Here is a 23,194-nt window from a genome sequence, read left to right as displayed (position 1 = left end):
TGAAATATTTATTCCCCCAAAGAATTTGATTCTAAACAAAGGGAACATCTTCACATCTTTCAAACTATGGTAACACTGAAAAGCCTTGGAAAATACTTTCTGATATAGTTAGGGCTTTTAGATAGCACATAAGATGTGGAGGATTAAAAGAAATAATGCATGTAAAGAACTTATTCTAATGCCGGGCACAGAGAAAGGCCTTAAAAACATGAATTTTTACTGTTGTCATTGTTGCTCCTCATTCCAAGCCTACTTAAAAATGCTGTCTCCTCTCTAAAGAAATGCCACAGGACAAGCACTAGTTGGCATGACAGGATTATAAAGCCGCCTGTGAACTCCAGATTCAGGTCAAGGATAATACAACTGAACTTTATCCTAACACAAGTTCTGTGTCCAGCAAATCCAGCTCCTCACAAGTGAGGTGGCCACTATGCAAAGGAGGAAGAATCTGCCTAACAAAAAAGAAGAGCACTATCTCAGCTTTTTGTTCCTTGCCTGCTAAATCATAGCACAATCCTCCCTGTCTGAGAACATACCATGGGTGTCAGTCACCACATTAGAAGCCACGCTAAGAGGGCGTGCTTCAGCCCATTGAGGGCCAGTGCTCTAAGGGCACATGGCAGGGGCCAGGATATATTTTTTTTTTTTTAGATTTATTTATTTATTCATATAGAGCTGGGGTACAGGCCAGAGATGCGGAGGGTGAGAGGATTCACCAGAGACAGAGTGGGGAGCAGAACAGGCAGATCAACAAAGTACACTGCTGAGGGGAGCAGCGGGCGGGTCAGAAGAGGTCTGCCACGCCATGTGGATCTCCTCCGGGGCAGGCGGGACTCGAACTCATGCAGAAGAGGCTTAAGCTTCTTAGTGCTGTGCTTTAACCCGCTGCTCCACCAGGGAGGGCCAAGGGCCAGGATATTTTTAAGTCCTGATGTTGAAAGGCGGTTCTTGCAAAGCCATTTCAATCCAAGGTAAGTCATTGAGAAGCATCATTTGTATATTAAAATAAGGAAACAATATTAAGAAATAGAAAAGGATTCAAACTACACATTGTTATGAAAGCTAAAACTTGAGGTTTATTAGCAATTTCACAACGTCACTGGCTCACTGTAGGTTTGAACCCAGATCTTTATGAGCCCTCTGAAATATTCTAGGCACCGCCTTTGGCCCCTTTGAAAAACTCAGGTTATTAGTGGGGGTAGCTCAGCATCTACAGAAAGCCAGGCGCAGGAGCTCTGCGTAAGTGTGACCCTTCACAATGTGATCTACAGTATGTCACCATATCTTTCTGGGTCTGAGTTTCCTATGATTTCGTTTGAGGCTAAATAGTGTAATACCAATGAAAAGTATTTGTATACTATGTGGTGCTATTCAAGTGGTGGTAACTTATTTTTATATAACTATATGAGACTATTATTTGGAAGAATGGATACTCAGGAATAATTCTATTATTTAAAAATTGTTAAGTTCACTAATTATAACCAGAAAGTAACTCACTATTCACTCCAAAGACTTCTTGACACAATTCTTTCAAACTAACACAAACAATGGGCTGATCTTTCCAATAACTTCCAAATGTTGGCAGTTGAAGAAAACATTAATTTAACTCTAGGCGCTCTCATTTATAAAATTTCTCCCAAACTTACAACTCTAAAAACTAAAGTGTTATAAATCCTAACGAGGACTTTGGCGAAAGAGTTATAGAATTGTTAAACTGATTTTCAGCTTGACCAGCCATAACTAAATCATTCTTGTTTTAAATAGCCTTGAATAGCTAAAGCTCACCTCACAAAATGGGGGATGATGTAAATGTTACATTTCCAGACCTCAAGCTATACTATAAAGCCATAATAATAATAAAACAGTATGGTAGTGGAACAGAAAACACATACACAGAACAATGGAATGTAACTGAAAGCCTAGAAATAAAACCACACATATATGGTCAACTAATCTATGACAAAAGAGTAAAGAATATAGAATGGAACAGGATAGTTGCTTCAATAAATACTTCTGATAAAATTGGGCCATCAACACAAAAAAAATGAAACTGGACTACTATCTCAAATATACAAGACCAACTCAAAATGAGGAAAAGACTTGAATGTAAGACCTGAACCCATAAATTAATTAGAAGAAAACACTCCAGCACATACACCTCAGAAACATCTCTGATGACTCATCTTCAGAAGCAAGGAAAACAAAGAAGAAGATAAACAGCTGGGACGATACCAAACTAAAAAGCTTCTGTACAGCAAAAAAACAGTAACCAGAATGAAGAGACATCCTACTAAGTGGGAGAAAATATTCACACTTCATACAACTGATAAGAGGCTGATTTCAAAAGTCTACAAAGAGCTCACATGACTCAACAAAAACAAACAACCCAGTCAAAAACTGGGCAGAAGAGCTAAAAGATTTCACCAAAGCGGAAATGCAAGTGGCCAACAGGCATATGAAAAAATGTTCAAGGCGATGTAAATCAAACCACAATGAGCTACCACCTCACACTGGTGAGAATGACCCATATTTTAAAAAAAAGAAAACTGGAAACAACATATGCTGGTGCAGATGTGGAGAAAAGGAACCCTCTGATGCTGCTGCTGGGAGTGCAAACTGGTCTAACAACTTTGGAAAGTCGTGTAGAGATTCTTCAAAACACTACCATATGATCCAGCGATTCAAATACTAGGAATCTACCTAAACAACACAAAAACACTAATCCAAAAGGAAAACCTGCACTCCTATGTTTATTGCAACACTATTTACAATAGCCAAGACATGGAAAAAACCTAAATGCCCCAAAACAAATGAGTGGATCAAGAAGATGTGGGAAACACACACATATATATATGCACACACACACACACACACACACACACACACATACACAGTGGACTATTACTCAGCAATCAAGAAAGATAAACTCATGCTATTGCAGTAACATGGATTGAGCTGGAAGGGATCATGCTCAGTGAGTAAGTCAGAAGGAAAAAGAAATATCAGGTGGTTTCACTTAAAGGTGGAATGTAAGGAAACAGGAAAAAAACAAAACTTGCAAGCTGGCCATAAATCTGAGGCATACTGCAGGGGAGGGGGAAAGAGAGAGGTCAAAACAGTGGAGGGAAGAGTACAAGGGACTGTTGTGATGAATCACAGGTGGTATGGTAATAGGAGAACTACAGGGACTATACCTGAGGGGAGAAAGCAAATATTGTACAAAAATGAATAATGTTGTAAGAAAATATATATATATTGCTTTAGAAAGTAGTTTAAGATTATAGGTGGTATTTAGAGGTTGACGTATAGAAAGCTGGTGGCTTCATTAAGAATAAGCTACCTGTAAGCTCATGGAATCAGAAATGCCTACTATCCACAATATCATTGAAAAGATCAGCTATCTTTCCAATGAAAGTGGGTTCATGAATCCAATCCTCAAATTTGGAAAATGGAGTTATTCATTTTGCAAATAACTTACTAACATCATAAATTAATTAAATCAAGCAGCAAATATTTTCACAGGTCAATGAACTATGGCTAAACGGTACAGCACAATTAAATTAGAGCCTTGGCTAAATGTCACTGCTTTATCACTGTGGGCCTCTCAAGTTGAGTTGTGTTAACTAATTCAACTATTCAACCAGAAGCTGTTTTACTTCCAAAAATTTGAAGTATTAAACAGCAATTCTACTTGGCAGCTGGCCTTTATGTTCGGCTCATATTGCTTCTCTTCTGAGATTTACGCATACTATTTTTGAATGTGAAGTAAGAATACATTTGTGGGGGTAGCGTGGAATAGGAATAACAGAAGGGTGGAGGAAATTAAGCTGGAACAAAATGAGCTTCTTACAGGCAGCCCCATTATAAGATAAACATCCCCCCTGCACAGAGACTGTATTACCTTAAGCGTGGCAGTAAGGAAGGCCAAAAGGTCTCACCTACTTTGCTCCTCTAAGTTACATGCGACTCTATGTCCCAGTTAAAGAAAAGCCCAATAATAAAAGGTAAAGCAAGCAAGTGCTGTAACAAAAGAGAAGACAAGGCTAAAGTCCAATCTTCAAAGATACTATATTTATCACTCACTTCATTGAGTTCTTTGGAGAACTGAAGAATTGAAGTCTTCCACTCCATTAGAGACTAGAAGGCAGTAAGCATCTCCTATGTCAAGAAACCCAATTCACCAGGTCTTTCCTTTTTGTCCCTATGCTTTAGCTTTTATTATCAGGCTTTTATTTAACTGGGAGACAGAGTCACATGTAACAGCCTAGCCTTCTCATCCTGAGGAGACCATTCAACACTGGAACTGGTCAAAGGACACAGCAGGAGACCCTGCCTCACCCTTACGAAGGTGCTGCAAGATGGCCGTGCCCCTCTACTAGCTTCCTCCTGCAGGTTATAGTTCCTGTCTGAGGCTCCCACCTGCTGCTGCCCCAGAAGGCCTGCACGTGATAGTAACTGTTGCCCATCCCCACCCTTTCCTAGTTTCTCTTTATCTTTTCTACACCCTTGTCTCTTCCTCAATCACCTCATTTTCCACATTTGAGATGCTCTCTGCTTCTAACTGGAAACCTTATTGACCAGCCAAAGCTCTTGATGACATTGTACACAGGCCCATCTGTAATTTCTCCTTCATCTTAGTCTGTGTTAAATATGAGCAGACTCCTGACAAGTAATTCAGGCAAGGTAGGGACTAAATAGGCTATTCTCCCCTCCTCAATAAACAATACAGCGGCACACACTCCAGGAAAAGACACAGCCTTGAGCACCACCAGCAGCCCCCACTATTATTTAGCATGGAACTAACCTAACAGCAAAGAACTTTGGGAAAAGTATGTAAATAAGTAAGTCTACCTGCGTTGATCAGATCTGCATCAACTTCATCTTGGGATGGATATGGACCCTGTGAAATAGAGCAATTGTCCAGTTAGTAAACGAAGTTTCTCACCAAACCACACATTAAAACCGTAATATTAAACAACTTCTCCAAAAAGCCTAGGAAATTATAATCTGAAAGCTGGAGATGAACTTTAAAATCATTTTTATTGTAATTGGGAAGAAGAGTTAAAAAGACACTTCTCCAAAAAGAAAATGCTGATGGTCAACAAGCATATGAAAAAATGTTCAACATCACTTGTAATAAGAGAGATGTAAATTAAAACCACAGTGAGATACCACCTCACCCCAGTGAGAATAGCAGACTTAAAACAACTTGCAACAACAAATGTTGGCAAGGATGTGGAGAAAAAGGAACTCTCCTGCACTGCTGGTGGGAATGCAAACTAGTACAACCACTATGGAAAACTGTTTGGAGGTTCCTCACACAGCAATCCCATTCCTAGGTATCTACCCAAATGACACAAAAACACTGATTCAAAAAGACACTTGCACCCCCATGTTTACTGCTACTTAATTTACAAGCGGAAAGACATGGAAGCAGCCCAAATGCCCAAAAGTAGATGATTGGATTAAAAAGATGTGGTACATATATACAATAGAATATTACTCAGCAACCAAAAAATAAATAAACACATGCCTTTTGCAGCAACATGGATGGAGCTGGAAAAGATCATGCTTAGTAAAATAAGTCAGAAAGAAAGGGAAAAATTCTGGGTGGTTTCACTCATAACAGGAGCATAAAGGACCAGGTGAGAAAATAATAATAATGAACAACTATATACCAGAACATTTTACAGGGATGTATGGGGAATGGGATCAAAAATGGTGGGGGGGAGGGAAGTGTACTGGACGATGATGACGGCACATGGGTGATTTGGTGATGGTTGTAAGCCCAGAGGGATTACAACTGAGATGGAAAAAGGCACAAAATGATGTAAAAATAAACTATCATATTCTTTTAAAAAATAAGAAAAAAAACTTATTTTTGAAAAAAAATTGTATACACAGGGAATTGTGTTTCCCTTGTTATTGTATTTATACTTGGTACCTTCCAAAGTTTTAGAAAGTGCCTGCCATCTGGTATGTACAAAAATATTTATTGAATGATGAATGGATAAAAAAAAGAATGAAAAAATATATATATAAATATATATATAAAGACCCCAGGTAAGCCCACAGAGAGAGACTGCACAAATGGAACCAGGAAAGCAAATGTTCATGAAATGCATTGTCTGGACCAGAGAACGCAATCATTACCCCGGATGCAGTACCACTCAGCCAGCCCAGAAGCACCCCATGTGAACCAGGCAGTCACTGAACACTCACCTAGGTGTAACCAGAAAGGCCCAACCAGGGAGCTGGCTACACTCTCCTGTAAGATTGTCGGCTATTTCTTTCATTTATCCACCTCTCCCCCATTCCAGGACAGCTATCGTATACGAGGAGGTCATATGTTAGGTGGGGCAAGGAAGGGGTTGATGCTATTTATAATCTCCCTATTTCTATAAAGCTAACTTTCAAAATGGCCTGATCTTCAAAAAGAGGGAGAAAATTTGAATCAGAAATAACATTTGACAACTGAGATTTTTGGGGGGAAAAAACACAAGTGGGACTCTTTGATACTCAAAATTTAACTCAGTGTTTCAGTGGACCTTGTTTGAAAACTGGAGTAGAAAACATAAAACGTTCTAAATTTTGATCTTCCTCAGTCCAACTGTTTCAATAAATTAAATTTCGTAATTACCAAAAAAAATTTTTTTTTAATGTTTACATGACTATTTCTCATATTGACTAGTCTCTTCCATACTTATAACTGTGCTTGGACAAATGAAAACTATTATCTAAAAATTGCCAAAGTTTAAAAGTTATTAGAAATAGAGGTAGGTCAGTAAAACAAAATGTAATTATTTAATACTTACCCTCTAAGCAGTGTTGTTCATAAGCCTTTTTGGCAATATCACTCCCTATTTTGGAATGCAAGCACCTGAAAGCTTAAATTTGGGTTTCTAACGTTCACAACATTTAAGTTTTGACACCTCTAATTTCTTTTTTGCCCACTTATTCTCAGTGAGCATTGTTTTTTAAATGTTGTATGTGTTTTTATAAGGCATCTCAAATGACTTGAATAGGGTATTTTTAAAACATAACACATGTGAAACAAGAAAGGGAGAAAATATACAAATGGAAAATACAAAGTCATAAAATAGAACCTAGAATGAGTGCACACTGGCTGTGAAATTTAAACATACTTTCTACAGAGGAACTAACATTTACCCTTCAAATAAACTGAAGTGGTAACTACTGTGCTCGATTTTTGTAAAATTTCCTTTAAATAGTAGCTATGGGTAATCACATCAAATTATTTCTCATCATCAAAGAAAGGGAATAAATTGGTCAATCTAGATACTTTCTAAGTTACCTTAAAAATGTGAGTCTTTACAATATGAATCTCTTATCCAGACACATATCACTTCTGTGATTTTGAAAATGGTCATGACTCAATCAGTATTGACTACATGCTCATGACCATCACTTAAATCTTAAACAGGAGATAGACACTTTCCATATGTACAATTTTCATTGCATTAACAATTATGACCTACTAATAAAAGCCAAAATTAGAAACATAAATTGACAAACTATAATCTCTGCCATTGTTAATAATAATTTAAAATGACATCCAGGAAGCAAAAGTATTTCTTGATCTTATTAAAATATCAAATAAAAAGTATGACCACATGTTATAAGATATTAGACTCATCCTGAAGGTTAATCTTGATAACTGCTAAGACCTTTTGAATCAGTCTGAAAGTATTAGCCACATTCTTCAGTTTCACATTCAGAGTCTCGCTGATTTTCATTTAATATAATATAGGATTGGTAACAACCTTTATTGTCATGTCCGACCATACTATTTAGTTTAAAGTATTTAACTAAACAAGAAACTATAAGGTCTCTGTGAATCATGTACAACAGAGGAGAAACTGATAAAATGCCAAAGAACAGTTAAAAAGCTCACACAGACAGGAAAACTACCATCCAATACATGAAATATAACACTACAAGCTTAGGAAAATGACCAATACTTCATGGAAGTTAAATATTTCATACTGATAATAAAATGAGAAAAATAGGACTGGAACTTTAAGCTAACAACTCTTAGTTACAGAAAGATTTCACTACATGAAATATTGTGGATAAATAAAACTTAAATGTCCTTCTTACCAAACCCAGGACTCCATTTTCACTTTGCAGATGAACAGTCAAATTTGGGCTGATAAAGTTACTGGCCAGAAGTGGGATTCCTATGCCCAAGTTAGCTAGAAAAAACAATGTTAAGGTCCAGCACATAAAAGATAGAGAGACTATGTCATCAACTATATATATAAATCTGAACAGAAGCCTTCATTAGGCATTTGATCTAATGTAATCACAAAATACATTATCCAATCACCCTTTAAACATGCTTATAATTCTTTTTAAGAAAATCTCTACTTAATCACAGTTTTTTCAATAACATTAAAATGTTTTTCCATAAAGATACCAGAAGATAAAGAGAAAGGTGGTACTCTGAAAACTCTGTATTAACAGTGAGATCTTTAAGAATCAAGGCCAAAAAAATTAGCTTGTCTATACTGCCAAATTACAGACAAAAAGACCAGCAGGTAATTTGATAGACCAGGTAACTTCTTGTGGATTCAGTAAGACTATGACGCAGCAACAACTGCTACTTGGTTCTACTCCTACCAGATTGTAATCGAGCAGTGCAGAGTTACTTAATTTCTCACTGTGACACAAAGAACATACTGAGCTAGTAATTCTATTATGAGCAGGTACTTCAGGGCAAGGCCATCCAAATTACAAGCTTTGTAACTTAATTATTTCATTATACTCTATCATTTTCTCCATTCCTTAAACTTTTTAGTAAGTTACATACCTAGGAATATGTAAGTTCCATCTTTTGTATGGAAAGAATGGGTGATAGGGAAAGGCAATTGATATGAAGTGACTTAAAAATACTTTCCATAGATAATACACGAACGGTAAATAAAAAAAAAACCTACAGGCCCTCCCTGGTGGCGCAGCGGGTTAAAGCACTGCACTGAGAATCTAAAGCCACTTTCGCATGAGTTCGATCCCAGCCTGCCCCGGAGGTGACCACATGGCGCGGCAGACCTCTCCTGACCCGCCCGCTGCTCCCCTCAGCAGTGTACTTTGTCGATCTGCCTGTTCTGTTCCCCACTCTGTCTCTGGTGAAGCCTCTCGCCGCCTCTGAGCCTCTGGCCTGTACCCCAGTTCTGTATGCACAAATAAATAAATCTTAAAAAAAAAAAAAAAAAAAACCTACAAGCCATCATTATCTAAAATTAGTGTTAACATACAGCCAACATTTAGCATCAGTGATAAACCAACTGGCTTGAGATGAGGAGAAAACCTAGTGACCAACTTTCACTTGACTGACTCTACAGCTCACTTATTTTAGGGGGTAAAGAAGAGGCTATACTCTCTCTCCCTAAGTGAATTCTCCCCATAAGACAAGGAATACACTGGGAAATATGAAAAATTGAAAGGCAGAGGTATAAGGAAAGCTGAAATGGAGCTCTCTCTTCATCAGTATCAGCCACAGGATGATGTTCATGTACTAGGAGAAGCTCACAGAATAATGACACCTGTCATGTTTCAAGTTCTCCTGTCCTATGTCTTGAGCTATTCCTTCAACAATATTTAATTTGCAACCCACGATTTGTGCTGAGAGATGTATTATTTGTATTTTATAGTTTAACAGTTTGTAGCAAAATAAGAAGAATCCCTATTATTTAAATTCATTGAAAATCCAGGAACTGTAATTGTACTAATTTATCTCTACCTAACTCTTTACTGAGTAAAGTGTCTAAGGGAGAACTTGAATCAGTTATTCAATAGCCTTGCAAAGCATCAAATGTGAAAGGGACTCATGGGACTTTTGTCAAGGGAAACAAGGGGTTGATCTTATGTTTCAATGAGAACGCAAATATCAGAACAGAAAGAAAGTAAATAGCAATGGTTGTAACTAGTACTTGGGAGATTTGAAATCCTCATCTTGGGTAATCTCTTTACCCAAAAGCCTTTATCAAATGCCAGATTGTACTGAAATCTGTGGTATATTCAAAATAGGTGAACAAATGTTTTACAGCCACCTAGTTTCAGGACTACAGATTACAGTGACAGTTTTATAAATCTTGGTATTTTTAAGTCATATGCCATATTTTGTAACACTTGATGGACTGTTTTAAAAGTTACAAAAGACTAGAGAACAATCACCCTGCAGGAGGCCTAGTAAACTGGTTATGGTATTAACCTGAGTATGGGGATAGTGAAAGCTTTTCCTGTCCCAGAAAGATAAAGGATACCAAACATGCCATCTTCAAATTCAAGAGCTGCCCGCCTGATGATGCGCTCCCTCACGCTGTCACCAGGTTTACCAGACTTGGCCTTTACATCCCCTTCTTTCCGGACTGATAAACGCTTTAAAGTAAACAGAGATAAATTATTCATGATTGTGATGTACCTTCTATTTTTTATGACTGCTGAAATACATGCTTTTACCACAAAACAAAAAACAAAAAAAAGTAAATCTCTCCTTTACTACTATGACGCAAATCTGCAATTATAAAACAGAATTTTAAAAAAGAATAACGTGGGTAATATTTGATGACAGATTTTATTTTCTAGAAAGTAAGTAAAAGCAGTCAGATTTGTTTGAAGAGGAAGATATAGTTTTCCTGTCTCTTTGAAATAAACAATCTCTTAGTTATTGTCACCTTGACTGCTACCACTTTCATCCTTAAGACACCTACAAGTGAATCTCATCAGGTGCTCCAGGAGAAGCCAGAACAAAGAAAAAGGGATAGACCTTGGGATCTGTTTTTGCAGGGCTGTCAAGAGGTGTTTACCAAGTGTTGCTGCTGCCAATTGCCTATTTCCACCTGCAGAGTCTAGACTGGTTTTGCTAGTGCATCACAGGGAATCAAAGAAATATCCAAAAACCAGTCAGGAAACAATTTCCATTTCTAAATCTTCTTGACACAGACTCTGGTTCCTGTTTGTAAATGTCCCATTCTTTCTCCCTAGCTCTTGATGCCACTTTTAGATTGCAGAATGTCTTTCTACTTCATATCCACAGGGTAGGGAGCATCTCTGATTCCCTGATATATCTTAGTGCATGTTTATTTTGTTGTTGACTGTTGCAGACTTTTGAATCTGCATAACAATTATGCCCCAGCAAGTTTTTTTCTAAGACTCTTAGTAGCACTCGTATATATCTGCAATGCCATGTGAGCCATGATTTTATATCTACCAGCTGCCCAGCACCCTAACTAAATGGAAATGATGTTCTATGTAAAGTGCAAAGTAACTTCAAGTTAGATAGTCACTTCTGGACAATCATATTAAGAGGCCAGCAGGGGAAAAGCCACCAAATACCCTATTACCCTCTCCACCAAGGCAGTCAAAATAATGTATCATCAATGAAGACAGTTATACAAGCCTAGAAGGCAAAGTCTAAGCGCAGCCTGTGAACACAAAGCACTGCTGGGCTACACAGTGAAGCAGATGTCCAAAGCCCCTCACAATGGGTGTATGAAAAGCTCCTGTTGTGATCCAAAGCAAGACTTCATATTCAGCTCCAGTTCCCTGTCACCTGAAATAGCCACAGTGACACTGTAATTGCTAATTAAATCTACAAACAATGACAAAGAAGCTAGGTCAGTTACCTCAATTCTTTTCTCATATTTTTCTCCCTTGATAAGGCGATGTACATAAATCTTAGGGATATGGATATCTTCTGGGGCAAATGATCCAACATCCACAATTTCTTCAACCTAGGCAAAAAGAAAATAAATTTTAAATTAAATAGTGAAAGCTTAAACTACATTTGTTAATTAAAAAGCATAGTAAATTGTGTCTTCACCTCCAACTTAGGTTGGATATAGAATCTAAAAATATATACATACATACCCACACACGAGAGAGAGGAAAAATGTACGAAAGAATGTGTGTGCGTGCACAATGTATCACACACTTTTGGTCATAAAAAGAAGAAAATCAAGTACATAAAATACAGAACAGGAAGCTCTAGAACTTAGTCTGTGTCTCATATACAGTGGTAGTTACAATTAGGTCAAACACTTTGTCAGTACATCTGCTTGGACTTTCACAAAAGAAGTCGAATGATACAAAACTTGAAAGCACACTCTTTAAGTCCAGATTTTCAAAATGATTGGTAAATTTATCATATCAAAGACAAAAATCTGTAACAACATCTGCTTGGTCAACTGAAGAGCATTTTAAATATAGATACAAATGCTATTTGTAACCATTTTTAATTATTCCTGTTGTTAGCTTTGAACATGGTAACAGAATTGCAATCACTGAAATAATTTTACTTGAAGACAGATTATTAATTTCAATATGGAAATTTCAGAAAGCAAATATTAAATAATAATTAGAAATGCTCAATGCAATTAGAATGAAGGTCATTCACAGAGTAAAGGGGAATCTTATATTAATATGAAATGTCCCCAAATTAGTCTATTTTAGAATTTCTTTCAAAAAAGGACAAACGAAATAGTTTTTTTTTTTTTCAACAGCAACATTAAAAAACACTCATAAGAAACAATGCAGTGTTAAGTACTTGGTAGCAAGTAAAGGAATAGGAAAATGCAATTTAAAAAAATTATCTTGGAGATTCTGAGTATTCTCAGCATAATACATGTCAGGCCTGAAGCAAGTGACTATTTGTTTAAATGAACTTGCACAAGGAGAGAGTTGTGCTCAACTTGTCTTGAAACTACCAACTGAATTCTCCACAAGTTTTTAAGGTTAAGCAGTCTTCAGATATAATCCAAAAGCCCACACCACGGTCTTCCCAGAACAAAAGAATATGAGGGATGACAAAAGTCCTTGTAGTTATTTTGTACTGTTCCAAAAAGCTGGAAGATAATAGGCCATGCTGGATAAAAGCTGCATTCTTCTATAAACAGAAGGGTCATGGCCACATTCAAACAAATCCAAAGGTGGGCGGATGAGTATGTGGGTGTCCAGGATGACATGACGGGCAGATACTCATAGCCACACGCACCTGAGGAGGTGGTGAGGGCGATGAGGCGTTCGCCATCACTGCCCTCTGCCTCTCCCCCTCCCAGACCCCCTGTGCTCTGTGTTTCCTTATCTGAGGGTGGTGTGGAGGGGAAGAGGAGACTCCCATAAATAGGAGCAGACGCACATACTTTCGCTGCCTTCTTTACTAGCTGGAGCCAGGAGGGCTCTTTCGCTCCTCACACTGCTTCAATTCAAGCCTTTGAAGAAATACTTGACTTTAAAAATATTTTATACATTAATTCACCTTTCGAGGATATATATGAAGACGTATTATTCATTTCAATATTGACCACAATATTTGTTAAAATAATAATGAGCTGGAAACAACCAAAACATTCAACAATGGTATAATGGCAAAATATGTGGTGCAGTCACACAATCAATCAATAATGTACTTTCATACACTTATTGACAGTGTTAGGGGGAAAGGATATCCTGATACAGGTTTTGTGGGCACCACACCCTACTCCAGTTATTGAAACTACAACTCCACCCCCTACTCCAGTCACTGAAACTACAACTCCCAGAAACACCAAAGGGAGAAGTGAAAGGACCCAAGGGCAGAGCCAAGCAACCATTTTGGGTCTTTTGGGGATATACAGAGAGCCATGTTTGGCTGAGGCTTTTCTCTCTCCCTCTCTCTTTGCCTGGGTTGTTCCTTTTCCTTTCCCCTTGTAAATAAACCCATTATTGAACCTTTTTGTGTGTTTCCTCAGTGCAACTGAATCTTAAGTGCGCAGGTGAGGGCCCACAGACAGGTAACCCTGTTCACATTGGGCTGCCCTGTAGCAATAGCTCATAGCTTAATGTTTCATTAAAATGCAAGTTTTTATATAAATAAAAAATATTAGATATGTTCTTTGGTCTAAAAATTATTTCTATACTTACCAAAAACTGAAGAGAAATAAATTGAAATGCTAATGACTATTACTTTGGGCAGCAGTATAAGGTTTCTTACTGGTTTCCTTTTTACTTTTTTACAATCTGCATATGTAATTGTTTTTAAGATGTAATAGTTTCGAAAAGTATGAAATACATAAGTGGGAGACATGACAAGTTCCTTAGTTAGATATGGACCACAAAGACAGGTTAAAAAGAAAGTAGAGAGGCTCAGAAAAACTGCCTTCTAAACTCTGAAAGCTAAATTTACAATGTGCTGAAACTAATTAAGGAGAGCTTTCTTGCCTATGCTTTTTAAAATAATAATGTGAGTTATTCTCCATGCTAAATGCTATTCCAAACATTCATATCTCTTGCCTGAGATATTGTGGCAGCTTCCTAATTGGTCTCCCTGCTTCATCCTTCAGCAAGGGCAAGAAACATAATGAAGAAAAAAAATTTATACTTCTCACTGAAGCCAGAAATATTGATAATAACTAATCACTATTTAATTCTAATTCCGCCAGGAGGAAGCACCAAATTAAGAGTAAGTTTCGTTACCAAAGGCAATTACATCCTGGCTTTCACAACAAACAGACTAAAAGAATATGTCCTGGTAAAGCAACTCTGATGAAATGCAGGAATCTGGTGAAATGTAATCAGTTCCACACTTTGTCATCCTAATATGAATGATTTTCATATTGTTGAAAATGCATGTGCCGAATTGTCAAAACAATATCAACACTCAACAGCATTGAAAATTTCTATACAAAAATCAAAGCTTTCCTAGAGTTGGTTTGCAAAGTTAACGGCAAAGGAAGGAATATATGAAATACAAACCAAAAGAAGAAAACATATGTTTGCAGGCAATCTGTGAAAAGTTAAAAAAAAAAAAAAAAACAATAGAAGTGGCATAACTATCTGTAGACTAGCTCTCAGAGGGGAACAAACACTTCTGCCACTCCTGTGTGATTTTGAGAAAGAAAATTCAAAAGAAACAATGTGAGGTCATAGTGTTAAAGGGGGTTCTGAAAAGAGACCCCAGAGAATTCAGATAAACTGGGGTTGTTAAGGAAGAGGTAACACTACTACAGCACTCAGGTGCAGAAATGCACCTGAAATCAGAAGTGGGACAACAGAATAAAGAACCAGGAAAAGGCCTCGGTGCAAGCAATGGGCATGTCTGTGCGTGTCCTCAGACAAAATCAGGATGGAGGGATGGTAGCTGAGAAGTACCCACCTTCTGCCTGGCAGTACGCAGCGCCCTGAGCACCATCTGCTACACCCGAAAGGGCCAGACATGCGAGGCTCTTCTAATTAGTACTTGTTTCAGTCGGTAGCAGGAAAACAGAGGCTAGGATATGTTCATTCTTATTGATTTGAACTTTGTGTTTAAAGGTTGCCTTTGCCTGCTCTGTAGTATGCCTATTAAATAATTCTGCAGTTTTATTTGAAAGTCCAGAGAAAGATAAGAATTTATCCTTCGGTGACCATGTTTTTGTTTTTACTTGGCAAACAGTATTTGCAGCTCAGGTAAGGGAACAAAGGTATGGCAGGACAATAACTTTCTTATTTTTTATTTTATTTTAGTGACAACCTCCATCCGTTACAGCCATAAAAAAGGGCCAACACTGAAGACTTAGTAAAGAAAGCTGTACCCCCCAAGTCTCCTGTGGTTTATAATGTGAGAGCTGCTGTGGGAGGAGAGGAGGGCTTGCACGGCAGATATTTCTCCCAAATCATTTTAACTTTCAAAAGGTTTAGGAAGAGCATTCTTCTTTTGCCAGGAAATGAAAAAATAGACAGCAACAAGCAATAATGTTTAGAATCATTTAAAAAAAAAAAAACAAGTAACTCCAAATTAGCAAAAAGCTGTGGGAAACTAAAAAAGTGTAAGGGGGAGGGGAGAATGAACAATAAAGAATCACAAATTAAACAGAAGTGGTCTGCTACTAAGAGTGGACCCACTGAAAGGGAAATGAGAAGGAGTATGCAGGTCAGCATATGCAGTTTCCTTCCCCAAAATCCGAAGGAACAAAAAATATATTACCAAAAATCCAAAGGTGTAAGAAGGGACCTGCTGAATGATGATATTAAAAATATAGGTAAAAAGGGCATGAAAGCTGAAAAGGCTTGAGAAAAGTTACACAGGGCCTCAGAAGTCTACACAGAAATCCACATACTGAAACAGGGAGCAGGTGTTAAACAACACCCCCCAAAACAGTGGTAAATACAGTTACATAGTCACCCCAAAACAGTGGTAAATACAGTTACATAGTCATTATTAAAATCTGTTGCTCGGCTGGAAGGGATCATGCTCAGTGAAATAAGCCAGAAAGCAAAGGAAAACTACAGGATGGTTTCACTCATAGCAGGAGTATAAAGGATCAGGGGAGAAAATAATAATAATAATGAACAACTATATACTAGAGACATTTTACAGGGGATGAAGTGGGGAATGGGATCAAAAACGGGGGGGCGGAGGGGGCAGTGCACTGGACTGTGGTAATGGCACACGGGTGATATGGTGATGGGAAGCCCACAGGGATTACAACTGAGATGGGAAAAGACACAAAATGATGTAAAAATAAACTATTATATTATTTTTAAAAATCTGGTGCTCGGTTTCTTATGCCAATGGACATTCTACAACAACCAGTGAAAACAAGTTGACAAAAGAACATTCTATGTCCAAAAAATATGCACCTATCTGGGAAGCCACTGAGAGGACAGTAAAATGTGGTAAAGTATATTTAAAGTAGGTTTAAGGGAGAAAGAACATCACATTAATGGCCATGTAATCAGAGTACTCACTGAGCTAAAGATGTAGATGACATATTTTTAATAGAAATGACAAAACCAGCTCAGATATAAAATGGTGGTATCATGATGGACGCCAATTACTTGAACATATTCTGCTCGTCACATTCTGCTGATAAATTCTCTATTGCCTCCTGACAAGTTCTATCTTCCAGGATAGAACAGTGAGAAAAACCATGATTCTGCACTCCTAATCAACATGATAGGCTGCTTGGTAAAGCAGAAATGATGGCAACCCTGAAAGAAGGTGACATTATAAAATTGGGCTTTGTAATACACTAGGGAGCTAAGTCCTGATCATACATAAAAAAGTACCCTGGTCTTTGAAGAAAAGCATATTTCAAAAATAAGCAGTATCAAGTAGCCAGAGACTCTAACAAATGGGCATATGGGTTCTGGAAATTCCCATTATGGTGTACATGACAACAGGCCATCTCAATGATGAAGAAAATGTCACACACTGGAGTGAGTATAAGTGCAGCATGGATAGCTGTGTGTTTCCTTATATTTTATCTGAGAGAGACATGGATGACAGGACAAATGAAACCCCATGAAACCTTAAGAGCTATGTCAAAAGGTTCAAAATTGAATGGGGCAAGTCCCATCCAAAATACTACCAATGATGAAAGAATAGTTAGTGAGGGTGTCGCTGCTGTTGCTGCTGCTGCTGGAGAATTCAGAAAGGACAATCGCCACTTCTTAGGACAAATGACAGAAAACAACATAGCAAAAAAAAAAGAAAAACAACATAGCAGGTTCAAGTCCATTTGCTCTTACCTTCCCACCAGGGGGAGGGAAGAACTAATATGGCAGAGGAACTGAATGAATTCCAAGAAGAGATACACCAAGGTTCTCTGAACTAATTCTAGGTTATTAACCTACCAAAAAATGGTTACCAGAGAGGAGATGGGGCGCAAGGAGGGGTGGAGGAGGTAGGCACAGGCACTGTTATTACAGGTAGTTTGCAAAGAAGTTATGTACAACCTGTATGTATGGAAGAACAAAAATCTAATTCCCAAATTAAAATATACAGTAATAATAATTGTCTGGATACAAGATCTTTAAAAAATTGTATCCCAGAATTTTTAAGGAGCCTGAAAAAAAGGTTTCAGAAATACAATCATGTGACCAAGCCATCCCACAGATGAGCTTCATTAATTGGCAGAATGACTAGCACATTTGTAGATCAGAAGAAAAGCAGCACATGATTTCACAAAGCACCCAACAAAGTCCTTTGCACAAGAGTTTTACAGACACAGTAGAAAAATGGGGCTTGGCTTTACTGACTTTAAATCAACAAATATGAAGTATCCATTAGACACAACAATCTAGGAAACTAGTATGTTATGAGGTAAATGACTGCTTAAAGAACCACATTTGAAAACTTGAAATAGTAGGTTTTAACTCTGGAAGGAACAGATACTTTTTTAACAATGTTATGAAAGCTACAAAGTCTATTCTCTCTCTCTCTCTCTCTCTCTCTCTCTCTCTCACACACACACACACACACACACACACACGCACACACCCTCCCTCCCTCCCTTTACCTATAAAACCTTTACACATATACGCACACACACCCTCCCTTTACCTATAAAACCCTTCATAAGGTTTCAGGGCACTGGTTCATAAATATGCTCCCACTCTCACCCTCCCGTTTCAGGGAGACCCCCAAAATTAGAAGAGAACCCCAGCTTCGGTAGTTTGAAGTCTTTGGTCCCATACTGCCCAGCATCTTTTTTTAAAGATTGATTTATTTATGCACCCAAGAACTGGGGAACAGGCCTAAAGGTGAGGGGAGGGTGAGAGGATTCACCAGAGACAGTGGGAAATAGAACATGCAGGCTGACTGAAATACACTGCTAAGGGGGGCAGTGGGCAAGACAGGAGAGGTCTGCTGCGCCAGGGTCAACTCCCTGGCTGGGGATTAAGGGGGCTGAAATCATTCTACAGTGACTGCAGATAGCTTCAGAGTGCTTCACTTTAACCCCCTGTACCACCAGGAGGCCCCTGTCCAGCATCTTTATCAAGGCATTAAGTGAAGGCAGGCACACATTCTGAGTCCATTATGGTTAAGGGGCAAGGACTGGAGTGCAGTAGTCAATTTTGAGCAAATGCAATCCGTATCTGTCAGAAAGACAATCTCAGGTACATGACTTCCAAGAAGCTACCAAAAGTTTGGGTTAAAAAAAAAAACAAAACAATATTCAAGTAGTCCAACCAATCTGTCAATCTGTTAATACTCCAAGAACAGTCTGCCCCTGGAGCAAACTTACTATCTTTATACAATAATCACAAAGAGTTTTTTCCTTGCAATCAAATTATTTCTTTCTTACAATTAAAAAAGGGTGCCTATAATACTATTCTCTCTAGTTTTAATAGCAAGAATATTTGTACTTCAGCTAATTATTAAAAGTTTTTAATAAACTATCAGCTGATTATTAAAGTTCCCTTTAAATTATATGTTCTCCCATATATAGAAGTATCTTTTGACATCTTCTAGTTCACTCATGTTTGCCATTATACTACGATTCTTTTTAATCTAGTTTTAGTTCCACTTTCAGCTTCCTATTTTTTTCCCTTCTGTTATAATGCTGTTTTTAATTGATGTTATCTGGTATATTTTCTGTGTCTTCTGAACAATTTTATAACATCTCTGAAACAAAATAAGTAAAAATTGAACCCTATTCTTACCCTGGAGATTGATAAAAGGACAGAAAGAAAAGCTGTTGATAATGAAGATATAAATTAGTCTCTACTGATTAGGAAAATAAAATGTGCTAGTATTATTTTATTAAATTTACCAGGGTACAGAGTTAACATTCTAAAATAAAACCTGGCCTAACAATTTATTCTTGGGGGGAAAGGAAATTAAAGAGGTTAGCTGACCACCAGCCCAAAAAATATAATGTGACAGATACCACAAAATGCTCAAAGAACTTTCCTGTATCTACTTGCTGTCCATTCGGAGAGTTGATGATAATCACTTTCAACCTAATATCCATCATTACAAAATGTCAACTACTCTTTCTCCATGTCTCATTTATGGAATGAGGAGGAAAATGAAGCAGTTTGACTACTTTAGAAGAAAATTTTAACTAAATTTTTAAGCCGATAGCTACAAAATTAAAGGGACATATTGATCAAAAATAGTAATATTACTTCATAGACTATTTCTATGGTTTTTGAATTGTGTTTGTAAATAAATTTAAAATCAGTATATACAAAGTATTTTGTTCATCTCCAAAACAAAAAATACCAGTCCATACTGGTATTATATTTGACCAAAAATGCCAATCATCACTAAATACATAATTTAATAACAATAAGGTAATATTATAACATCCAAATTTACTTGACATATCTTCTTATAAAAATAAATTTTATTAGGATTATAGCAAATCCAGGGAAGTAATTAAAATGAATTCACCTACCCAACAGAATTAAAACACTTCTAACTCATTCATTCAAAACACCAGTCTTATCTGTAATGGTAAGAAAAATAATTACACCATTACCACATACCCCAAAGAAAACAGGGAGAATTAATACAATTTTAACTAGAAATATATTTCAATGAAGATATGGAGAAACAGGGAGAGACAGGACTTTACAGCAACAGAAAAACTGCCTATTAATGATGCGACTAAAACTTTAAAAGGCTACACTTTAAGACTGTTTCCTTCTATTTGAGGCTGTTAAACATCCTTGGAGCTTTATAATCTAAGAACATGGTATTTCACACTGCAAAGGAGAATTGGATTAAACTCTACCATTTCTACAACACTGATAATGGCTCCTTAATCTAACAGAGCTCTGAATTAAATTCAGCATGTAAATGATTCAGTAAGCCGAAATTTAAAATTGTTTAGCTTATGCTGTAGAATAAAGGCTTTCTTCTTTCACTTCCTCTTTTAAATATTCTCCATATGTTTTCATTTCTACGGATCAGTAAGCAAAGTGGAATCCTAGTGATTTCATTAAGAAAATCTGTTTTCTGATTTAACGTAAGAAAGGTAGATTTAAAATGTAAAACTAAATTTTGGAGTAAAATATTCTCTGTCTCCTCTCTCTGTAGTTAATTTCCAAAATTAGATCTCCAAAGTTCTAAAGAATTCAAACACACACTGGTTGTACTCTCAGTCGTGATTTCAGCGCTGTCAAATGACCTTCCTTACTACAAATAGCAGAGATACACATATAACCACAACCAATTTTCTTAGTTTCACTCAGTTCCAGTGTTTCTGATAAGCTGATTTCCTCAAGTTCACATAGAAGAGAAGGAACAGCCCATCATTAACAGCAAGACTTAAGCCTACTGTAGTGGGCAGAAACATAGGGGGAGAGGAAATGCCAGGATAGCACTTCATGAGGTTAAAAACTAAGAGCCCGGGCCCTCCCTGGTGGTGGGTTAAAGCACAGCACTGAGAATCTAAAGCCGCTTCTGCATGGGTTCGATTCCCGCCTGCCCCGGAGGTGACCACATGGCGTGTCAGACCTCTCCTGACCCGCCCGCTGCTCCCCTCAGCAGTGTACTTCGTCGATCCGCCTGTTCTGCTCCCCACTCTGTCTCTGGTGAAGCCTCTCACCCTCCGCATCTCTGGCCTGTACCCCAGTTCTGTATGAATAAATAAATAAATCTTAAAAAAAAAAAAAAAAAAAAAACTAAGAGCCCACTCCTTGCCCAGCAGGCAGGTTTAAGAGGCCTGAATAGATCAGGAAATTGACTAAGCTTCTAGGAGACATGGCCATTAAGATCTACCACCATAACCAGGATAACCAGTCCAGCGCCGGAATGCAGAAGCAGTGGCAAGGACATGTTGCTGTGTCACCGACCAGACATCCCAGCAGATAACTTGTGCGAATCTGTGCCCCACAGAAAAGCCCACTAAAATAGAGTATAAAAGGGAGCCTCAACTCCATCCTCCTGCACAGACTACATCTCCCATCTCGGCCCCTGCTCACTTTCAGAGTACTTCAATAAACCCACATTTTCTGTTCTCCACTGTCTCTGGTGAATTCTTTCACCCTTGTGCCTCCAGCCTCACCCCAACATTTCTCCCCACTATACCTACTGTGAATAAAGCTGACTGATCCAGAATCTACAACGTCTTTGTAACATACAGCATTCATCCCCAAACTTAACACCATATTTGAAAAGTTAATGACAACTAAAAGATGCATACAGATTTCTTAGGAAAAAATTCTTCTATTTAAAGAAAAGTGATGTGATATGGTTAATAGAAAACAATAACTCATTAATACTGATACTCTGTAAGGGAGTGCTTCGTGTTTATGTGATTCTAAAATCAGGTATTTCGCTGATTTCTCCTACAGTTCAAAAAAATGAGTGCTTTGTTGGGCCTGGGGTCTCCCTAATAGTACAGGGGTTAAAGATACAAAACTATCAAGCTATCTCCAGCCACTGCAATATGAGTTTGATCCCCAGCCCCGGAGGTGACCCACCTGCTGCAACAGACTTGTTTCACTCCCTGCTCCCCTCAGCAGTATATTTATTTCACTGGATCCACCTGTTCTGCTCCCCACTCTGTCTCTAGTGAATCCTCTCACCCTCCCCCCAGCACCTCTGACCTACACCCCAGTCTTGTATGCATAAATAAATAAACCTGTAAAAAAAAAATGAGTGGTGAGAAGACGGCAAGATGGCGGCAGAGTAAAGACACCAAGATCACCACATCCAGGCTCGCCCAGGAATTTAGGACTGAAAACAGACTACACTTACATACTACGAGTTTCAACCCAAATGAGAACACCCTGGGCTCACTAAAAGGAAGATAACAGAGGGAGAATTGGCGATTGGGGAGTATGGATAAAAGAACTCTCCTCCCCCACCTTGGGAGTGTTCAGGCACCTGGAAGTTTGGCAGACTGCAGGAGCCCCTTTGCCCTCAATAAAACCCTGGAGGTGAAGGGAGACAGCTCAGCTCGGTGAGTGGAGCCCAGGCTGAGGAAAGACTGCAGATTCGATCCGGAACACCTGGGCACGGGGAAAAGCCGCTGACAAATGGGCCAAACACTACATGACATACACTTCAGCGACATCTTTAAAGATACAGCACCCAATGCAACAATAGTGAAAACAAGGATAAATAAATGGGACTACATCAAGTTAAAGAGCTTCTGTACAGCAAAAGAGACATTACAAAAAAGCAGACATCCCACTGATTGGGGGGAAAATTTTCTAACACAAAACTAGCCATAAAGGATTGATTACAAAAATATATGGAGAACTGATGAACCTCAACAAAAATAAACAACCCCATCCAAAAATGGGCAGAAGAGCTAAAAAGACACTTCTCCAAAGAGGAAATGCAGATGGACAACAAGCATATGAAAAATGTTCAACATCACTTGTAATAAGGGAGATGCAAATTAAAACCACAATGAGATACCACCTCACCCCAGTGAGAATGGCACATCTTCAAACAACTAGCAACAAC

At 38.0% G+C, this 23,194-nt stretch overlaps 1 protein-coding gene across 2 annotated transcripts in view; it reads right to left on the bottom strand.

The window, feature by feature from the left end:
- The window catches only part of OXCT1 (3-oxoacid CoA transferase 1), a 132,305-nt gene that overhangs the window by 56,519 nt on the left and 52,592 nt on the right, over positions 1-23,194 (bottom strand). For both annotated transcript variants that reach the window (XM_004678348.2, XM_012721890.1), the window contains exons 8-11: positions 11,649-11,756; positions 10,287-10,401; positions 8,122-8,216; positions 4,852-4,900 (exon numbers count right to left, since the gene is read on the bottom strand). In XM_004678348.2, the coding sequence (XP_004678405.1) occupies positions 4,852-4,900; positions 8,122-8,216; positions 10,287-10,401; positions 11,649-11,756 (367 nt within the window). The remainder of the gene's footprint in view (positions 1-4,851; positions 4,901-8,121; positions 8,217-10,286; positions 10,402-11,648; positions 11,757-23,194) is intronic.

This window comes from Condylura cristata, unplaced genomic scaffold (assembly GCF_000260355.1).
Source record: "Condylura cristata isolate star-nosed mole 26May11 unplaced genomic scaffold, ConCri1.0 scaffold00007, whole genome shotgun sequence".
Lineage (NCBI taxonomy): Eukaryota > Metazoa > Chordata > Mammalia > Eulipotyphla > Talpidae > Condylura > Condylura cristata.
Note: the sequence above shows the minus strand (reverse complement) of the source record. Positions and strands in the feature narration are given on the sequence as shown.